Source organism: Ochotona princeps, chromosome 8, assembly GCF_030435755.1.
Source record: "Ochotona princeps isolate mOchPri1 chromosome 8, mOchPri1.hap1, whole genome shotgun sequence".
NCBI classification, from domain to species: domain Eukaryota; kingdom Metazoa; phylum Chordata; class Mammalia; order Lagomorpha; family Ochotonidae; genus Ochotona; species Ochotona princeps.
The window spans coordinates 20,398,262-20,416,972 of record NC_080839.1 but is presented as its reverse complement, the minus strand read 5'-3'; the positions used below and the strand labels follow the sequence as shown (position 1 = coordinate 20,416,972).

The 18,711-nt window shown below is 39.1% G+C and overlaps 1 protein-coding gene across 2 annotated transcripts in view; it reads left to right on the top strand.

The window, feature by feature from the left end:
* Positions 1-18,711, top strand: part of CTNNA2 (catenin alpha 2) — a 1,134,503-nt gene that overhangs the window by 904,699 nt on the left and 211,093 nt on the right. For both annotated transcript variants that reach the window (XM_004590715.2, XM_004590714.4), the window contains exon 9: positions 1,923-2,075. In XM_004590715.2, the coding sequence (XP_004590772.1) occupies positions 1,923-2,075 (153 nt within the window). The remainder of the gene's footprint in view (positions 1-1,922; positions 2,076-18,711) is intronic.

Sequence of the window (18,711 nt, the reverse complement as noted above, 5' to 3'; positions counted from 1 at the left end):
GAACCCAGAGCTTTTCCCATATGTCTCATTTGGGTACAGAGATCCAAGAACTTGGACCATCCTCTGCTGCTTTACCAAGTGCATTAACAGGGAGCTGGACCAAAAGTATAGCAGCTGGAACTTGAATCGACACCCATGTGGTATGCATGTGCTGTGCGTGGAGACTTCGCATACAGTGCCATAATGCTGTCCTCAAGGGGTTCGTTTTTGTGACTGTCATCTCCTTGAAGGTTTAGCAAAAGGCTTCATGAACATAGCTTGAATGTCTTTGGAGAACTGATACCCCTGTTATTGTGCATGTAGGCATATGTGGCTTCAGATGACAGAATGGCTTGTGTGAAGAGGCAGCCTGACTGCTCGTGTCCCACTATTTATCTGGGCCTTCTCTTTTGTCCTTGCCAAGGTTAATTTTGATTATGCTTTCAACTGTTTATCTTGCCCTTGTGACCCTGTCCTGAAGGATAACCACACAGTTCAGTTCGTGTTCACTGCTCTCCGTCAGGCCTTCATACCGAGTAGGCTCTCACATTTGTGAGCTGATAATTGTAAGCAAGTTATTGAGCTTTACAAAGTCCTGTATTCCGTTTGCAAGGAAGGAATCTTGATTGAATTTGAACTGTAATACTGCATCAAGGTGGAGGAATCCACCAGGGGGGAGGGGCGTGGGGGTGGGGGATTCCCAGAGCCTATGAAACTGTCACATAATGCAAAATAATTAATAAAAAAACCCCAAAGTCCTGTATTCTTCATCTAAAGAACTGAAATAAGAAAGTCTCTGCCCATTCAATGTTGTGTGAAGAAATTTGTTTAGAATCTTGCGTATTTTACAGGCCAGGCAAACATGAGCTTATCAATTACCAACATTAATCCTACGTGATAATTCTGTACTTTTCTTTTACCAAATAAATAAGTAATTTTAACTTATACAGGCTTAAGTAAAATATGGTAGACTGTCAAACCCAAGTAAAAATGGAACTAAAATAAATTATACACAGCCACGTGTGTACCATATGGGAATTAGCACAACAAGGCACTGAAATTCATAGATCCCATTCTAGCCAGTAAGAAATGTGTATGTACCACACGAGCAAAGGTTCAGCTGAACATCCCTGAATAGGCATATCTCTTTGGAAAACATACAGATTGCTTAGCAGTTTCTCTCATTTTTATATTTATTTGTATTCCTGTATGCATTCAGAAAATTAAAAACAAAGCAGCACTGGGGTTATTGTTTAGAGAGAGTTTTGCTTTATTTTCATGCACCTGCCCTGTTCCTTTTTTTAAAAAAATAATGTGAGAATGATGTGCAATTATGCGTTGTTGGAAGATTTGAGCTTATTTATTTTTACTTAACTATAAGGATGATTGTGAGGTGTTTCCTTTCTGGAGCACAGCAGCTCTATCTCCATAGCACCTGGGTTGAATGTTTTTCTAAATTGTTAGATGCTTCATGTTCTGCCCCTGTGAAGTACAGACAATGGGAAGGGCTGCAGAAAGTGTGTGGTAAAATGTTAATGGTGGCATTAACATTTAGCTCAGCTCGTCCTCCAAAATGTTCCCAACTGACTGCTTGATGCCCAGATTGTTCCTTCTCTAAAGGACCCAATTTCTTGAAGTAGTTCATGATTCAAAACCTCCTGAAGAGGAACTTTGGATCAAAGAAAGATTTGAGCAGACAGGAGTAGTCTGTAGTGTATGGAACTGCAAACCACATGCGTCTTCTTCAGACTGATACAATACATGTAATTCACAAGTGTCCGTCAGTCACAGGACTTTGTTTTCCTTTAATATGGTAATTGCTGTGAAAATTAAAGAGAGATGGGAAATCTTCTGCATAAATATTGAAATCTACCTAATAGTTTAGGAAAAAAAAATAATTCTTCGATTCCTTAATTGTATGTTTTTGTTTTTGTTTTCTATAGCTTCGGAAAGCAGTGATGGATCACATATCTGACTCCTTCTTGGAAACCAACGTCCCTTTGCTGGTTCTTATTGAGGCTGCAAAGAGTGGGAATGAGAAGGAGGTAAAAGAATACGCCCAGGTTTTCCGTGAGCATGCCAATAAGCTGGTGGAGGTAAGTCTGAAAAAGCTGGAAACCTACAACTGATCAGCAGGCTTGATTGTATGTGTGGCTCTTGGAATTTCTCTGGAGAACTCTTCTATGGTTTTCTCTACTCCTTTCAAAAGAAACAGGTTATCAGGGATGTCTCTGCTCTCCATCCCACAGCTCTCAGCATGTTGTAAAATGTGTCTGCCAATTTTCCAGAACAATAGGCAGAGGCTGAAGCAGGGGAAGCAGAAGGAACACTCGCAAATGTTGAATACCAGCCCTGATTTCAGGGGAGTAGAATTAAAATTGCCAAATGGAAACCTAGAACACTGTTCCCGTTCTTTCCTCCCCCACTTTCCTCTCCACTCCACCCACCAAAGCCTAGATTAGTGGGTGACACTGTGAACTTGTGAAAAAAGAAAAAAAAAATTATCTTAAGAAAGGTTTAGATTCCCTGTGAAAGATCATGGGGCAATACAAGTGTGAAGCTTTGGGTCTCCATGACAGAAATCTGTGGGAGTTGCTTTATGAATACAGGATTGTACTGTGTGCTACTGAAAAAAAAAATGCACAAGGAAATGATAACTAGGCTGCCTAAATTTAGGAACTAAAAGCCAACAATTTGGCAAAGGTAGCAATAGTGACGTGGTACTAGACAGAAAACGGAGATGTTAAGCAGGAAATGTGTCTACAAAAAGAGGGTAGGATGCAGGGTGGGGACCCTGGGAAATGGTAAAGTCCTGCTGAAACATTTTCAAGCTCTGAGCATGTAAGAACATCACTGCCGCCACTACCACGATGGTGTCTTTCTCTCTTGGTTCATAAGAAAATAAAATTACTCAAAATGACAGACAGGTTAAATGCAAGCTGAAATAAAAATAAGCTCTCTTTTTGTTTTCTTTGGAAGGCGAAGTTAAATACTTAATAAGTTCATTAAATGTAAAATCCTCTCTGTTCTTAGAGTGGGTGATGGGGGTGTAACTGGATATAGGTGTTCCCTAAACACCTGCTCTGTTTGCTCTTTGGTTAATGTAGCTTTGCTGGTGTCTCAGGGGCTGGAGATAACCAGTCAGTGAGAAAGCTGACATAAAACCCTTGTTTCTCTAGGATGCAGTCTGAGCTATTGCCCATGAGATGAACAAATTATGTGTGCAAAAGCTGGAGCCACCACAGTAAAAGCTCAGAACTTCCCACCAGGATCCTACTGTTCTGATGTGAACTCAGCCTAGAGCTAGAATCAGGGTCATCATATCAAGGCAGTCTTTCTGGTTCTGTTGTCATCTGCAAAGGCAAGCACCCTGTGACCCCTTACATTTCCCCCGTGTGTTCTGAGAATTACCCAGCTTTTCCAAGGTGACTTCTGAAGCCCTGACCATTTCCGTGTTTTTAGCAGGTGAAGGAGAGGGAGTGAAAGTGGGGATGGAGACAGGAAGGAGAAGAGGAAGAAGAAAAGGAATAATGCTGAGTGAATGCTAGAAATATTTCAGTATTCACATGTAATAAAATATATGTATCATCCTGTCTAAAGAATTACAACATTTGTAGACTTTCTGGATGAGGAAAGGAATGTAGATTTTTAAAATTAAATAATTCGTGTATAGATGTCCTATTCTCTGAATAATTCCTCAATAACGGTAACTGTCTGGACTGGGACAGGCTGAAGCCAGGAGTAGGGAACTCAAATTTGGCTCTTGAACATGGGAGGCAGGGACCAGTTGGGTGAACCAGCACCCATTACCTCCCAAGCATGCACGTTAACAGGAATCTGGAATTGGACCAGAGACAAAATTTAAAGCTAGACACTCCAAAATGGGATGGCAGTGTCCCAAATAATGTGTAAACTGTTGCGCAGGTGCCAGTTCTTGGGGATTTCCTGACCAGCACGCCTCTGGAACCACTAAGGGGGTAAGGCAATGGTGTTCAGCAGCAGCAAGAACTACCAGAGACAGTCTGATGGAGCATGTCCGTTTATTATCCAGTAAGCACAAACATATAGACTAAAACAGGAGAAGGCAGAAGGATGTCTCCCGACAGTCCTTCCACCCAGATATGACACTGTAATTGGCTAAAAGGCATGTCAGTCTCTTTGGACCCTCCAATCATGTAGTAAGTGACATACAATACAAATGGCTGGCAGGTATGCCCCAGGTCACATTTGCCATGTATGGTTGGCTGGCAAGTAGGCTGTGGATCACAGTTGACTTCTCACAGTTGCTTATCAAAGAAGTCCCAGCACAGCTCATCCAAGGATAGACTCCAAGAGAGCCTGGGCTGCAGCCCACCATTTTCGCCTGCATGGCCAGTGATCCGGCCAGGTTGAGATCTCGGTTCACCAAAACCATTGTCAGTGGGTTCACCTGGGAACACGTTATGCCACATCGCTGTGACTTCGCGCATGAGCCAATCAGGCAGAGATGCAGGTGCAAACTCTCACAAGTGTCCCAAGTGATGTGTTAACTGTTGTGCAATGTGCCATGCAAAACCTGTGTTTAAATTCTATGACACTGTCAGAGTCTATCTGTGCTCAAGATGTGCTCTTATCAAAGTGCGCACTTGGCACCTTGTGTAAGTGTGAGGTCAAAGCAAAGAGTCACTTTTCCTGCTGATTATCCCTCTGCAATGATAGACCTCAGACACATGTGCCATTTACCGTCGTATCAATCTTAGGTCCGGCACACGTACATCTATCCCTTCTAGGTGTTGTTTGCTCATCAAGGCAGAAGAAGAAGCAGCAGAAATCTCAGGCCCATTAGAGCCCTTCTGTTTACAAACTTGCTGTCCTTCCCATGGGTTACCCCTAGAGCGGCTTAGAAAGTCTTGATATGTTGGGCGTTCCGGTACTACTGTTGGATTGACCTCTGTTGGAGCAGAGAGGAACTAGAAACTAAACGATTTGAATATTTTATGTCTTTCAAACAAGTTCCTCATCATTGATGTTTATGTAACAAACTTAAAGCTTTGCATAAAGCATTACTGTGTTTCTGCATTTGAAAGTATCTCACTAGATTGAACACCTTTCTAAATCTTAGTTTTAATGTTTGTAATGTGAAAAAATTGATTAGCATATTGATTTTAGATTCATTAACCTTGTTAGAATCATTTATTAATTCTATATATTTTCTTTTGGATTTCCCATGTATCTTTCTGGAGTTGTGTCTGTTTTCTATAATTGCCGCAGTTGTGTATTTTTTTCCAGTCCTTATTCTGTTGGCTCCTTATATTACATTAGGATTGGTCCCTCAATATAACATGGTTATAGGGCTTGGCAGCATGGCCTAGTGGCTAAGGTCCTCGCCTTGATCCCATATGGCCGCTGGTTCTAATCCCGGCAGCTCCACTTCCTTTCTATCTCTCCTCCTCTCAGTATATCTGACTTTGTAATAAAAATAAAGTAAATCTTTTTAAAAAATATATATATAACATGGTTACAATAGATATTTCTGTTTCCAGGTCTCAATGGAGAAATTTCAATGTTTTAACTTCAGTATTTTAACGTAAATATATTGTTTGCTGTCTATTTCTTCAGATACTTTGGTTAGATCAGGTTAGTTCTATTGCTTTTTTGCTGAAAGAGGATTTTTAAAGTATTTCTTTTTTAAATATAATTAAAATTTTAATATTTGCATAGTTGTCAGGGATGTATGTCAGTGTGGATATCTGGTTAGGGTGGGGAGGGGTGAGCTGTGGAGGAAGCTGGATAGGACAAATATGTCAATTTTTTTTTCCTCTCATGTCGGCAGCAAAGGAAGGGGAGGAATCACCACTTCTTGTTGTCAAACTATGTCAGCACCTGTAGGTGCGGGATAGTTATTTGATGACACCTTAGAGACCCTGATGTGGGGAAGAGTGTTCTGAGGTGTTACTTGAATGGCTTTGGTATTTCTGAGATGTCATTGTCCTCATTGCACCAAGGTTGAGAAAATTTTTCCAAGGTCTATTGACTGACCAAATCCATCTTAGTGCATCCATGAGCTCAGCAAAGTGTTGCAAAGCTTGGCCAGGAGAGTGGTCCAATCTGTTCTGCCTTCCATCCTCGGACAAGGTCAATACCTCCTGTTGGTCTATATGAGCTGGCTGTAATGTCTTTCATGTGTACCTGGGCATGCTTTCCACTGCACAGGCATCAGCAACTGAGGAGGCCCAGTCCAGATACATGCACTTCAAGGTCAGTCCACATATACTGTCATATATTGTGATTTTTCTCTGTGGCTTGGGTTTGAGTCCTCCAAGAAAACCTGCCTGGAGTGATCTCAGACTTTACTCTTGTGTGTGCCAGCCTGTGCAAGATCAAGTTTGATCCATTTGCTGCACCAGCTAATGCACATGCCAGTGGATGTGACTACCTGGTCAGTTCTGCTCCCAACCCCATCTCTCATGGAACTGATGGAAGCTGTGGCCTAGCCCAACCCAGCCTGCCATAGGCCCCATCATCACACACAGCAGGTACCAAGGCCTGGTCAGGGTGACGCCCAATAACCTCAATCAGGCTTGCTCCCAGCCCCCATCTATGAGCGTGCCAGCATGTGCTGCACTCAAGCCTAGTTCGTTCTGCATCCCACTTGGCTGATGTGCACACTCATGGGTCCTGCAGCTCAGGTTAACCTGACTCACCCCCAGACTAAACTGCTGCCTTGACTAACCTGGTCCTATGCATACCAGTGGGAACTGCAGCCCGACAGGAAAGTATCCACAGTTCTCCTACCAGACCCACTCAGGCCCCAGATCTTGTGCTTGTCAGGGAGTACTGCGGTCCAGCATGATAAAGTATAGAAATGTATTAAAGGCTTTACTTGTGCGTATGGAGATTTAAAAAAAAATTGTTTTTCATTATACAGTTCCATAGGCCCAAGGATTTCCCCTTCCATCCTCTGCATTCCCCCTCCCCCAAATGGAGACAGTTTTATAAATCATTTCCTGTATTCTTTTTCAGAAGTTTGGTATCAGTTATGTTTTTTGTTAAAAAGAATAAGTTGAAAATCATTTTCTGCTTTTTTCTGTTTTGAAGTGATTGTGCTAAGACTGGCTTTGTATATATTTTAATATTTGAAGGAATTCACTGGTATAGCAATGTGAGCTTGGGGATTTACTTTAGGAAAACTTTAAAAACATAAAACGGTTTTATGTTTTTCTAAGAGTTTTTTTATTTGCTCTTAACTTTCTAATTTATTGGCACAAAACTGTCCATAATTCTCTTGCATTTTTTAGTGTGTGGAAATCTACATTGTTATTCATTTTTTTTCACTTTCAGTTGGTGTGTTCTCCCTTTTTTCTTGATTAGTTTTCCAAATAACACACCTATTAGGTAATTTCTCTCTTTTTAAAAGACTTGCTTTATTTACTTAAAGGCAGAGCTAGAGAGAAGGAGGGAGATCTATCCTCTGGTTTGCTTGGGCCATCCTCCACCACTTTCCCAGGCTTATTAACAAAGCTCTAGTTTGGAAATAGAATGACTGGTACTCAAACTGGCCACCATATAGGATGCTTATCCTACAGGTAGCAGCTTAACTTATTATGCCACAATGCGAGCACTTATTTAATATTTTACTTAAAACTCAGGTTCCAACTTTGTAGATTTTGTTTGCAATTTATTTTATTTATTTATACCATCTCCATATGTCATTGTTTCTCTTTTCTTCCATATATTTCCTGCTGACCCATTTTTTTAGCTCAGTCATCCATTTGTGTTCAGTGTACTTGAAACCCTTCTATTGAGTTGTATTTTGTTTCAAGAATTACTAGTTGAGGTGAGTGGTTTGCTGTCAACAGTGAAGTGTCAGCTCAGGATACCAGTATCCCATATCTGAATACCTAAGTTTCAGCTTGGGATGCCAGCATCCCATATCTGAGTACCTAAGTTCAAGTCCCAGACGCATTTTGATTCTAGCTTCTTGCTAATGTGTATCCTGGTTGTCATTCAGTAATGGCTCTAGTGCTTGGATTTTCTGGCTTGAACCTTTAGCTGGGCATTTGTGGAATTAATCTATCTCTCTTTCTCATCTTTATCCTGCTCTCTCCCCTCTTCTGTCTCTCCACTTCTCTCTATCCCTGTGTTTCTTTTTGTCTCTCTTTTTCAGACTTAAATGTAAGAGAGAGGGAAATGGAGGGATCGACAGAAGGAGGGAGGGAAGGAGACAGAGAGAGAACAAATGAATTGTTTTTGAGGCTAGTCCAGTCTACCTTTCCTTTACAAATTTCTTATGGATGCCAATTAATGACCAATTAGGTCACTTAGAATTCTAACTTAAATATAAATATAAACTTCACAAGATGTTCTACAACTTTTTTGGATGCTTTCAGCTCACTAATTGTTGCTGTATGTATAAAGTGTCTTCAAAATGTTCATAAAACTCTGCATGGATTTTAATTGTTTAATAACAAAACAAATCCACCATTTAATTCCATTGTTCCACAACTTCTTTTGAAGTCCATTTGTAATTCACTTGATTGGGGGAAAAGTAATGATTAATACTAGGCTAACTTTTTAGAGCCTCCGTTCACTGTGGGATCTTAACACCAAGTCTTTGTTGGCTTGGTTGTCATACATTCCATTTTTTGCTTTCCCAGAACTTTGAACTGCAGCTATAAAGTTTCTCTCAGCAGCTATCTTTTGGCTTCTTGGTTTTCTTTAGAGTAAGAATTAGCAAATCTTAGGGACAGTGGGTGGGTGACATGCAGAAAGTTAAGCTTTCCTTAGAAAGTGTCTATTTTTTATATCATTTAAGTTTTGATATTTTTATATGCTTTGATTCTTTCAAAAATTATTTTTATTATGACTTTCAAGGTGTTTTTACAAGAAGTGGGCCTCTTACATACTACTGCATCATATCTAGAAATAATAGCCCCTATGAGAGCTAGTTTAGATAGGTTTATGGATTTTTAAACTGTTGTTAATATTTTTTAAAGATTTACTTATTTTTCTTTGAAAGGAAGGTTTACAAAGATGAGAAGCTAAGATCTTTCATCTGCTGGTCATTGTCCAAATGGTCCCAACAGCTGGAGCCAGGAACATCCTCTGGGTCTCCTACACGGGTTCAGGGCCCAAAGACTTGAGTCATCCTCTGCTGCTTTCTCAGGTCATAAGCAGACACCTGGATCAAAGTGAAGCAACTTGGATATGAACTGGTGTCCATATGGGATGTCGATACTAATGATGGAGCATTAGCCCACAAAATCATGGTGCCAGCCCCATGTTGTTAATGTTTTTAGTCCAGCATCTCATTATCCAATGGAGATTTGGTTTCCATACTTCAAATAAATAGATAAACCAGTCTGGCTGGACTGAAATAAAAAAGTTAGAGCTCTAGCTAAAATTCCTTACTTAGTGTTTCCTCTACTCTCTCAACATAAACTCACAGCCTTTCAAGCACACACTTGACACTTATTTGAGACATTCTGATGAAGGTCTAATTTTTCATTATTGTATACCATATGAGAAGCATTCTGAGAATTTTTGAATGGAAAATGAATGCCTTCATGAAAAGATGTGTGATTTGAAAATGTGAGTTTTAACCTTTAAACATTTCTTGACTATTGAGTTTACTGGTAATTTATTTGGTTTTTCACCTACTTTGTAGTTTTTGGTTACGTTTCTGTGCCATTATTCTCAACTTCTGTATTTTGTTTGCCTCTGACGGAAATTGGTGATGTTCAGTGAATAGGACCAATCAAAATTAGTCCATAGATGTTATAACCCTTAAAAACCTTCCCCAAGGATAGAGTTAGTGTAAATAAAATGCAGCATGTGAATAGTGAAGAGTTTTTCAAAATTTCCACAGTTTGAGCATTTGTTCCTCATTGTCTGTAGCAGTTAGTGCACACTAGCTGAATTTACACAGGCGTCTGCGGATAGGAAAATTCAATTGGACAATTAAAATCTTTTGTGATCTACATCAGCCACTGTAGAAAGTGTTGTATATAAAATTGAATGAGATAAGTATCAATGATTTTTCTTCATCTTCACAATTCAGCTCACTCATCCCTTTTAAATGTTAGCTAAGGATTTCAAGGTAAGGCCATCTTTGAAGTTGTGCTGAGCTGATCTGATGATCTAATTTTCAATCCTTTGGGAGAAATGGAAAGCAACTCGTGATAACTCAAGACCAAAGTAATATGGTTGAGGCAAGTAGAGATAAAACATAACTTGGGGGCAAAGTATGTATTGCAGCAATAAAAATGCAAGGTAATCCTGAAATTAAGATGCAAAATCAATACAGTGTTTTAATCTTCTAGACTTGCTTTATTCCTTCCAATACTTGGATGCTTAGAAAACCTTGCGCCTCCCATTCTTCCCTTATGCACCAAAGTATCTTACCTGCTCCATGTTATTAGGTAACACAATGACATTCAAAGAGGCCTCACTCAGTTGCCTGGCCCGTCTTCAGTCTCTCCTTTGCATGCAGTAAAGTCAGGCCTGGCATCTGGTAGCCCAGATGGGCAACAGTTCATGTCCTTGATAATCTACTTCTGATAAAGTTCCCTGCTAATGGCCTGGGAAAAGCGGTAGAGGATGGCCCAAACTCTGAGCTCCTGCCATTCACCTAAGAGACCTTGATGAACTTCAAGGAGTTCCAGTCTCCTGGCTTTGGCCTGATCTAACATGGCCATGTTGTGAGTGAGCCAGTTGATCAAAGATCTGTCTCTCTTTTCTCTGTAACTTTTTCAAATAAATAAACAATAGATAAATAAATATATTTTTTAAACCCCGAAAATCTGCAATTTCCCTGCCTGACACTATTCAAAGGCTTCTCACTTTTCTCAAGTTGAAGCCCAATATTCTAAAGAAGAGTATTTGGGTTGCATGTTTGGCCCTGTCTTCAGTGTCCATGTTCACCCTGCTATGGTCTGCCTTTTTTTTTTTGTACACCAACATACACATACAACATCTTTTGATGGGAAAATTGCTGTTCCCTCCCCTGTGAAGCCTCTGCTTGTGTTGTTCCTTTTCAGACACATGGTTCACTCTGTTCCCTTGCTGTAATTTATAATCATTGTTCAACTTGTGCCTGAATAGCATGTTCCCAAATGAAATCAATTCCTTGTGTTTTTAACCCTAATGACTATTTACTTAAAATTGTAAACACATACTGTATATTTTCTACCAGTTTGCCAATTCCTTTGGGGAAGAGACCCTGTCTAATTGATCCTTAACTATTCAGCAGCATTTCACTGAGTACACACTTTATAACAAGTAATAAATAAGCTGATGAGGCCTAGAGAATGAATAAAATAATAAATGCAGCCAGCTCTTGTTGCCCACTTTTTACTTTAAAGGTACTATATTTTAATAGCATTTTTGTGGGACCCTAAAATGCACATTAGGGATTAGTAATAAAGAGACATTGTTCCTGTTTAATTCTCTGAATTTACTGCCAAGGAGTAATTTCAAATCTGGATAAACTAAAACATTAGAGCCCCTATCTTTACTGGGTAGAAAGCAATTGCAGTTTGCTATTTGGATTCCTGAGAAGTTGAACAAGCTCTCTCGAAGTGATTCTAGGATAATGCTTCTAGCTCCATCATCATTTCTTCCTTGCCTTTGTTTCTTTCCATTTTTATAGTGGATGTGAGAGGGGGAGCTGGTTGTCTTTGAAATACAGAATCAGAGCCCTAGAAATGAGTTGAGCACGTGAATCTCAGTTCGCTCTCAATCCTCTTGAAGTAGCTAATCCTGGTAGCTGTACCACATGATACATGATAAATTTTATCAGAAATACAGTTTGAAAATAAGAGATGACCCTCCAGTAGTCATAATTGCTAATGGGATCACCCGTTAAGCACCAGGTATCCATGCAAATTCAGTCAATCACTTTTGTCAGTTAATCCTCCAAGTGCAAAACGTTGCATTCTGCAGGAACTTCCTGTGCCCATTGATGTACATCCCTTTGATAAGGACAAAGAAAGGAAGAGCTAGATATACAATAAGTGAGGTGGAATGGTGTGATGTAGAACAAAATAAAACAGTAAGGGGATAAACATGATGGGGGTGGACATATGAGATCAAAAACAGCTTCTCTGCTAAGACCATTGAGGATGGAAGACTATTCCAGACGTGGGAAATGTGAGGACAAAAATACTAAAGCAGTAGTGTGCTTGCAGTGTACGATAGCAAACAGACCATTGTGTCTGGGGCTCAAAGTGAGGTGAAAAATTACAGAAATGAAACTGGGGAAACGGACTTTGTATTTCAATCACATATTTCAACCTACTGAAGAGTCTTAAAGACATGGCAAGATCTGGCTTCCATTTTTAATGGATCACTCTGCTGCCAGGTGGAAAATACGTTATAGAGTGCCACAATCGTAGACAGGAAGAATATGTAAAAATGGTACTGTGATAGCTCAAGAAAGAATGAGTGCTAGGGTTAGTATAGAGGTTTGGGAAGTGGGCAGAAGTAGCTGGATTTTTGGTTCTGTGTCCATGGATGGGCCTGTGTATGGCAAATGAAGATGTGAGGCAAAGAAGAGTCTGGCCTGACTCCAGGTTTTGACATGTTAAAGTAATGAAATCAGTTGAAATTAAAAAGAATCAAAAAACATAGTCTCCACTCTCACACTGTTTCTCAATTGGCTCTGGCTGCAGCTGTTTGATAGGTGTGATCTGGAAAACCTTATACAAATGTCTAGGGTTTAAATAAATGTAACAGAGCTTTGTAAATTCCAAGGTCTTGATTCAAATTGTGAGCCAAAAAGAAAAATCAAGAAAAGCTGCAGCAAAGACTACATTGATGGAATTGGCTTTTAATGCATTTTTAAAAAATGCAAGTTTCTCTTCTCCTTTATTCTCAGGATTGCCTTCCTAAGTACAGTTAGTTTGTTTTCACCCAAGTTAAGGTATTAGGATTTATCATAATTGACTCAGACCCATGAATAATGATATTCTCCATAAAGAACTATTTTTTTAAAGATTTATTATATTTTTATTGGAAAGTCAGATATACAGAGAGGAGGAGAGAAAGAGAGGAAAATCTTCCCTCCAATGATTCACTCCCCAAGTGACCGCAACAGCCGGTGCTATGCCAATCCAAAGCCAGGAGCCGGGAACTTCTTCCAGGTCTCCCATGTGGGTGCAGGGTCCCAAGGCTTTGCACTGTCCTCCACTGCTTTCCCAGTCCACAAGCAGGGAGCTGGATGGGAAGTGGAGCTGCTGGGGTTGGAACCAGCACCCATATGGGATCCCGGCGCATTCAAGGTGAGGACTTTAGCCACTAGGCCACGCTGCCGGGCCCTATAAAGAACTATTTTGATCAGACCAAGCATTTATTACATTTAGGATAAATTTTATCACCGAAGATGTGCATATATATACATATATATTATATCACATTTTGCCTAAAATTTCTTAATCCCAGTCACTATCATACTTTATTATGTTTCCTTAACATACAATAAAGAATTAAGACTTATTTATAATTCTGAATAATTATGTAAAGATAGAATTAAGATTTTAATAAACTAGTATTAATGATTATTTAATGGCTTTGAAAATCATATGAAATAGACACTAATTTTTCAACCTGATGTTTTATTATATTTGAGATGAGACTTTTAATTTACATTATAGTCAAAGGCTTAATTATCCACTAAATTAAAGAGTTCAGTAAATAAAAAGTAGAAAGACCATAGTTGAGGGCCCAGCACAATGGCTTAGTGACTAAATCCTCACCTTTAATATGCCAGTTCATGTGCTGGCTGCCCCATTTCCGATCCAGCTCTGTGCTTGTGACCTGGGAAAGCAGTAGAGGATAGATGAAAGCCCTGGGATCCTGCACCCATATGAAAGATGGGGAAGAATCTAATGGTTCCTGGCTTAGGAATGGCTCAGCTCTGGCTGTTGAAGCCACTTGGGAAGTGAACAAGAGACCAGTAGATGTTTCTTTGTGTATCTCCTTCTCTCTGTAAATCTGCCTTTCCAACAAAAACATAATGTGAAAACAGCATAGTTGAGCAGGAAAATAGGCTTGGGTTATAAGTAATAATCGAATGAAAACTCTATTCATGTAAGTTAAATTTAAAATAGTCACAAAAATCATTAAAACTATAGTAGTATATAATATTTAAGAATTTGACAAGGTTTAAAGGTTTAACAAGCTAATATTTGCAACAAAACTGATACAGGAATTTTTAAAATTTGTTATGATTTATTACTTACTTTATCTGAGGGACAGAGTGACAAAGAGAGGAGAGAGAGAGAATGCTTTCATATACTGGTTTGCTCTCAAATGGCCAAAACAGCCAGAGCTGAGTCCATCTGAAGCCAGGGACCAGGAGCTTCTTCCAGACCTCTCAAGTAAGTGCAGTTCCCAAGGACTTGAACCATTCTCTGCTGCTTTCTCAGGGCATAAGCAGGGAATTGAATTGAAAATGGGGCTGATAAAACTCGAACTGGCACCCACATGGTATTGTGATGCTACAGGCATAGGTTTACTACCCCTGTGCTATTATTATTATTATTATTATTATTATTATTATTATTATTTAATTCTAGCTCTCACATTTAAGAGAGAACATGCAGTATTAGTCTTTCTGCATCTGGCTTATTTCACTCAATGTGATATCATTCAGTTCCCACCATTTCAATGCACGTGGTAGAATTTCATTATCTTATAAATTGCATTTTTCTTTATCCATTTATTTGATATAATGAACACTGTGGTTGATTCCATATTTTGCTTATTATCAACATCACTGCTATAAACAAGGTGGTGATGGTGGTGTAGCTTTGATACAATATGTTCATATTTATTCCTACTAGTGGTACTACTGGTTCATATTAACACTATTTACACTGCATTTTAAAGGTGAAATAACCTGAGATTTTAAGAAGTTAAGTAACTGGGGCAATGTCACATAGCTTGAAAAAGAAAGAATTCCCGCATGAGCCCAATACCTCATATTCTAGAGGCTACTCTGTCCCTACCTTTTAAACAAAGATCCTATTTAGTCTCGAGTGTGAAGCACATTGCTTGAGCCCCAGTTGATTGCCTTAAAAGATTAGCTGTTACTATGGCTTTGATTATACAGACATTGACTTTCATATCTTACCTCTCAACTCATATTTTTGAAAACAGCTGTGCTTTGGTATACATATCCTTGAAAGTAATGCTCATTTTTCTAAAAGAATCATGAGGAATAGATAATCTATACATTTGTTTTGGTTGTTACAATGGGCAGTAAATTAAGCTCTTGCATTAGATTCTGATTTCAGCACGGATGGTTCATATTTGTCCAACTTGTTAAATGCCATGGAGTTTCAAGGTTGCTCTCAAGTAATAGAAACCAAAGATACTAAATATTTTCAAGTCAGAGTTCGATTGCAGTGCTTGAAATAATTATACCTTTAATATAAATACTTTTAGATTACATTTCCATCTTAGCAACATAGTGAAAATGTAAAATATGGGAGTCTGATTATAGAGACTTTTTTTAGGTATAAGAAGAAGCTAATAGTTTCTATGGAAATTTGATTTGTTGACATTCAGATAAAAACTAACTCTGCAATAATCTTCTCCCACAGATTTATATCTACCATGTGCATCATATGCACTACACAAGAAAGAAGGCAGCTAACTACATTGCCCACACCTAACGAGGAAAAAAATATCAACACTTAGCTGCTTATCTATGTTGGATATTATAGTAATTTTTCACATTACCTTTTTAAATAACTTTAAATACTGTAATCATTAACATCATAGTTCTGCCATTGAAAAACTTGATCCAAAGGAGGCTCACAGTAGTCTCACCAAGGTCATCAGTGAGGTGCATGGTGAGCTACTGAGAAAGGTTAAAGAAGCCTGGAGATCCCTGTTTTCCTTCCTCTCCATTCCTTTTCCTTTCGCTTCCTCTCTGCTTCAGCATCTTTCCTCCCTTTTTTCTTTTCTATTTTTCCTCTTGGTTTATAGATCTTATACATTCCTTATTTGTTTATCCACATCACCATGAAACCACAAGTCAGCAGAGTTAGTATTTTTTTTTTAATTTTTTTTAGCATACTCTTGGAAGTTGAAGAAACATGCTATAATATACTAGTGAGAGTCGGGAGACTAGGATCTAGACTTTCATTGTGGTATTGCCAAATCATCAAAGGTTGCATAGAGTGTTTCTGCTATAGACAGGTCTAATGCTAATTGGTTTCACCAGTTTTGTAGGGAGTGACTTTTCTCTCTCTGTGAGTGTGTGTGTGTGTATAGACACATATACATACATGCATATTCATGTTTTCTATTGTATTTAGTTTTAGTGCAACTGTATAAAATGTATATGCACTATTCTGCTAGTTCTAAAAGCTGCCTTGGAATATAAGCTTGGGTTGTTATGGTTAAACTTTTCTAATGCAAAAATGTTGAATTGCCAGAGAAAAAACTCTGGAATGCTCCCGTGTTCAATTTTCACTAGCTGGAAAGGGCTTTGTATCACTAAGCCCTTGGCCAGCCTGAAGCCATAGTTTGAAAGAGAGTATGTTGAAATGTTGCTTTTACTGACCTGAAAGTGAATTTTCAGATTATGTGGGCTATTTTGGCTTTAGAGAGAGGTTCAGCTTCCTAAAGCCCTATGGCCAGCCTGAGGCTTAGTAGGTCTGTAGTTTCAACCTCTCCCTAAAGCACAATTTTGGGTCCTTTGGGCCTAATGACTGGGATTCCTGTGGCAGCTGTGTGAACGAACCAACCCCGATCCTCTGGCCCTCAGATTTTTCATGTGTCTTTATCATCACTCAGGTACCATCCATTACTGCTACTTTCACTTTAAGTACTTTCTCCAATTTTAGACTTAAGGAAAAGGGACTGTCACAATAATTTTCTAGTTCTTGGATGCATTTGTGGATGGTTATGGAGTTTGATGCTTAGGAGAACAATATGACATTGTTTTGGTTTCCCAGGCCCCTCAAGCCTCATGTGAATATGGAACTGAAATACATGATACAGCAGGCAGCTGAACTGTCCCAATCCACTGTCCCAAAGGTATGGGGCTGCCACTTCCCATCATGACTTTTGCTTGCAACTGGTCCAATATCTGAAAGGCAGGATTGAATAGCTCTTAATCAACTTGGCCATACCTATGTGGGAGACCAGGAATAACAATCAGTGTTTCCTGTGGAGAAAAACCTGCATATTAACAAAATAGTGTTCTATTATTAATGGAGACCCTTTCTTTCTATGACTTCGGAGCTTCTAGGGTTTCTTTCCTTTTTTTCCCCCTTTGCATTCTCATTTGTGTTTGTCATAGAAAGTCCCGATTTGTGAATGCCACAGTGACAACATTTGTTTTTGAAGACAGAAAACAAGAGAGACAGACATTAGAAAAGATCTCTCATATGATGGTTCACTCCCCGAACTACCACTTGGATGGGCCTCACCTTGCCAAAGTCAGGAGCCAGGAATACACTTCTCTGTGGGTGGCAGGGATACAACTTCTTGACCCATTGCTGGATGCCTCACGGAGTGTACAGCAGCGAGTTCACTCAGAGCGTGACACTTTGCTGTGGGATGTGTGTCCCAAGGGGTGTGGTGTAGCAATGGTTACCACATCCTGCTCCAGTCTCTCCAACAATTCTTTGTTCCTCAAGCCACTTCAGTGTGGATTTGTGTGTATGCATGTTAGATACATATATACTTCTATCTAAAGATCAGTTATTTCCTCAATTGTATATGAAAGCCACCGAGAGTATCTTCAGAAAGATAAAAATTGATCTTTAAGTGACTTTTAGTGTTATCTAAGTAGAAATTGCTTGAAATTCCCCCACTACCACTACCAACCAGATTGTTGCCCTTGGCTGCTCCTATTTAGACATTCACACTGTCGCAGTGTGTGAATTTCACACATCCAAGGTGTTTGGGAATTGAGAAAATATTTTCACATAATACCAGTTGCCACCAAAATACAGATACTTCAACTGACAAAATGTTATTCTCCATGCTACAACAATAGGAGTCTTGTGACTTATCTTCTGTAAATGAGTTATTAGGTTTTGAAAAAAAAACCCATTCTTTTCAAAAGTCTGCATTATGCCAAGAGTGTGATTTTCTTACACGAACAAGAGGACATCCAAGACATACTAAATTAACTGTCTTTTTGACTCATAACTATTTCTTCATTTAAAAAATTCAGAATATCTGAAAAGGTTGGTTAAGTTTATAATACACGATGTTCTGTTGGTAAAGTGTTAATGTATGGGCAAAAATACATTTCAGGCTGTTGGTGCCAGAGAAGGTGCTGCCTATTTTCTGTAAAATGTCATGACAGATTCCACATGGGGACGGAGGACGTGGAGGCTGCTAATGGTGGAGGAGCAAGAGTCCCCTGGGGATCATTCTAAAAATAGATGGTGATTTGACCTATCCCAACATAACACTCAGCTAAAGAGGCTGTTTTGATCCCCATAATCAAGTATCTCAAAAAGTCAAGTCTTTTCAAGTAGGTGTCTTCAAGTGTCTGTTTCATAGAGCTTTTTTCAAAAAAAGTCTCAAATTTGCAATTTACTTCCAGATTGATAACTTTTTTTATGCCTATTCTGTAAACATGATGAATGCAGGTGTTTGTCCCCAGCAGAGAACTGTTAATATCTTCACTCTACATCCAGTGCCCACAGTGGAGGGTAAGACAGCCCTTCTTGGGTAAAGTTGGGTAAGAGTTTAAAAATCAATTTCTCAAATGATAGGAAACTT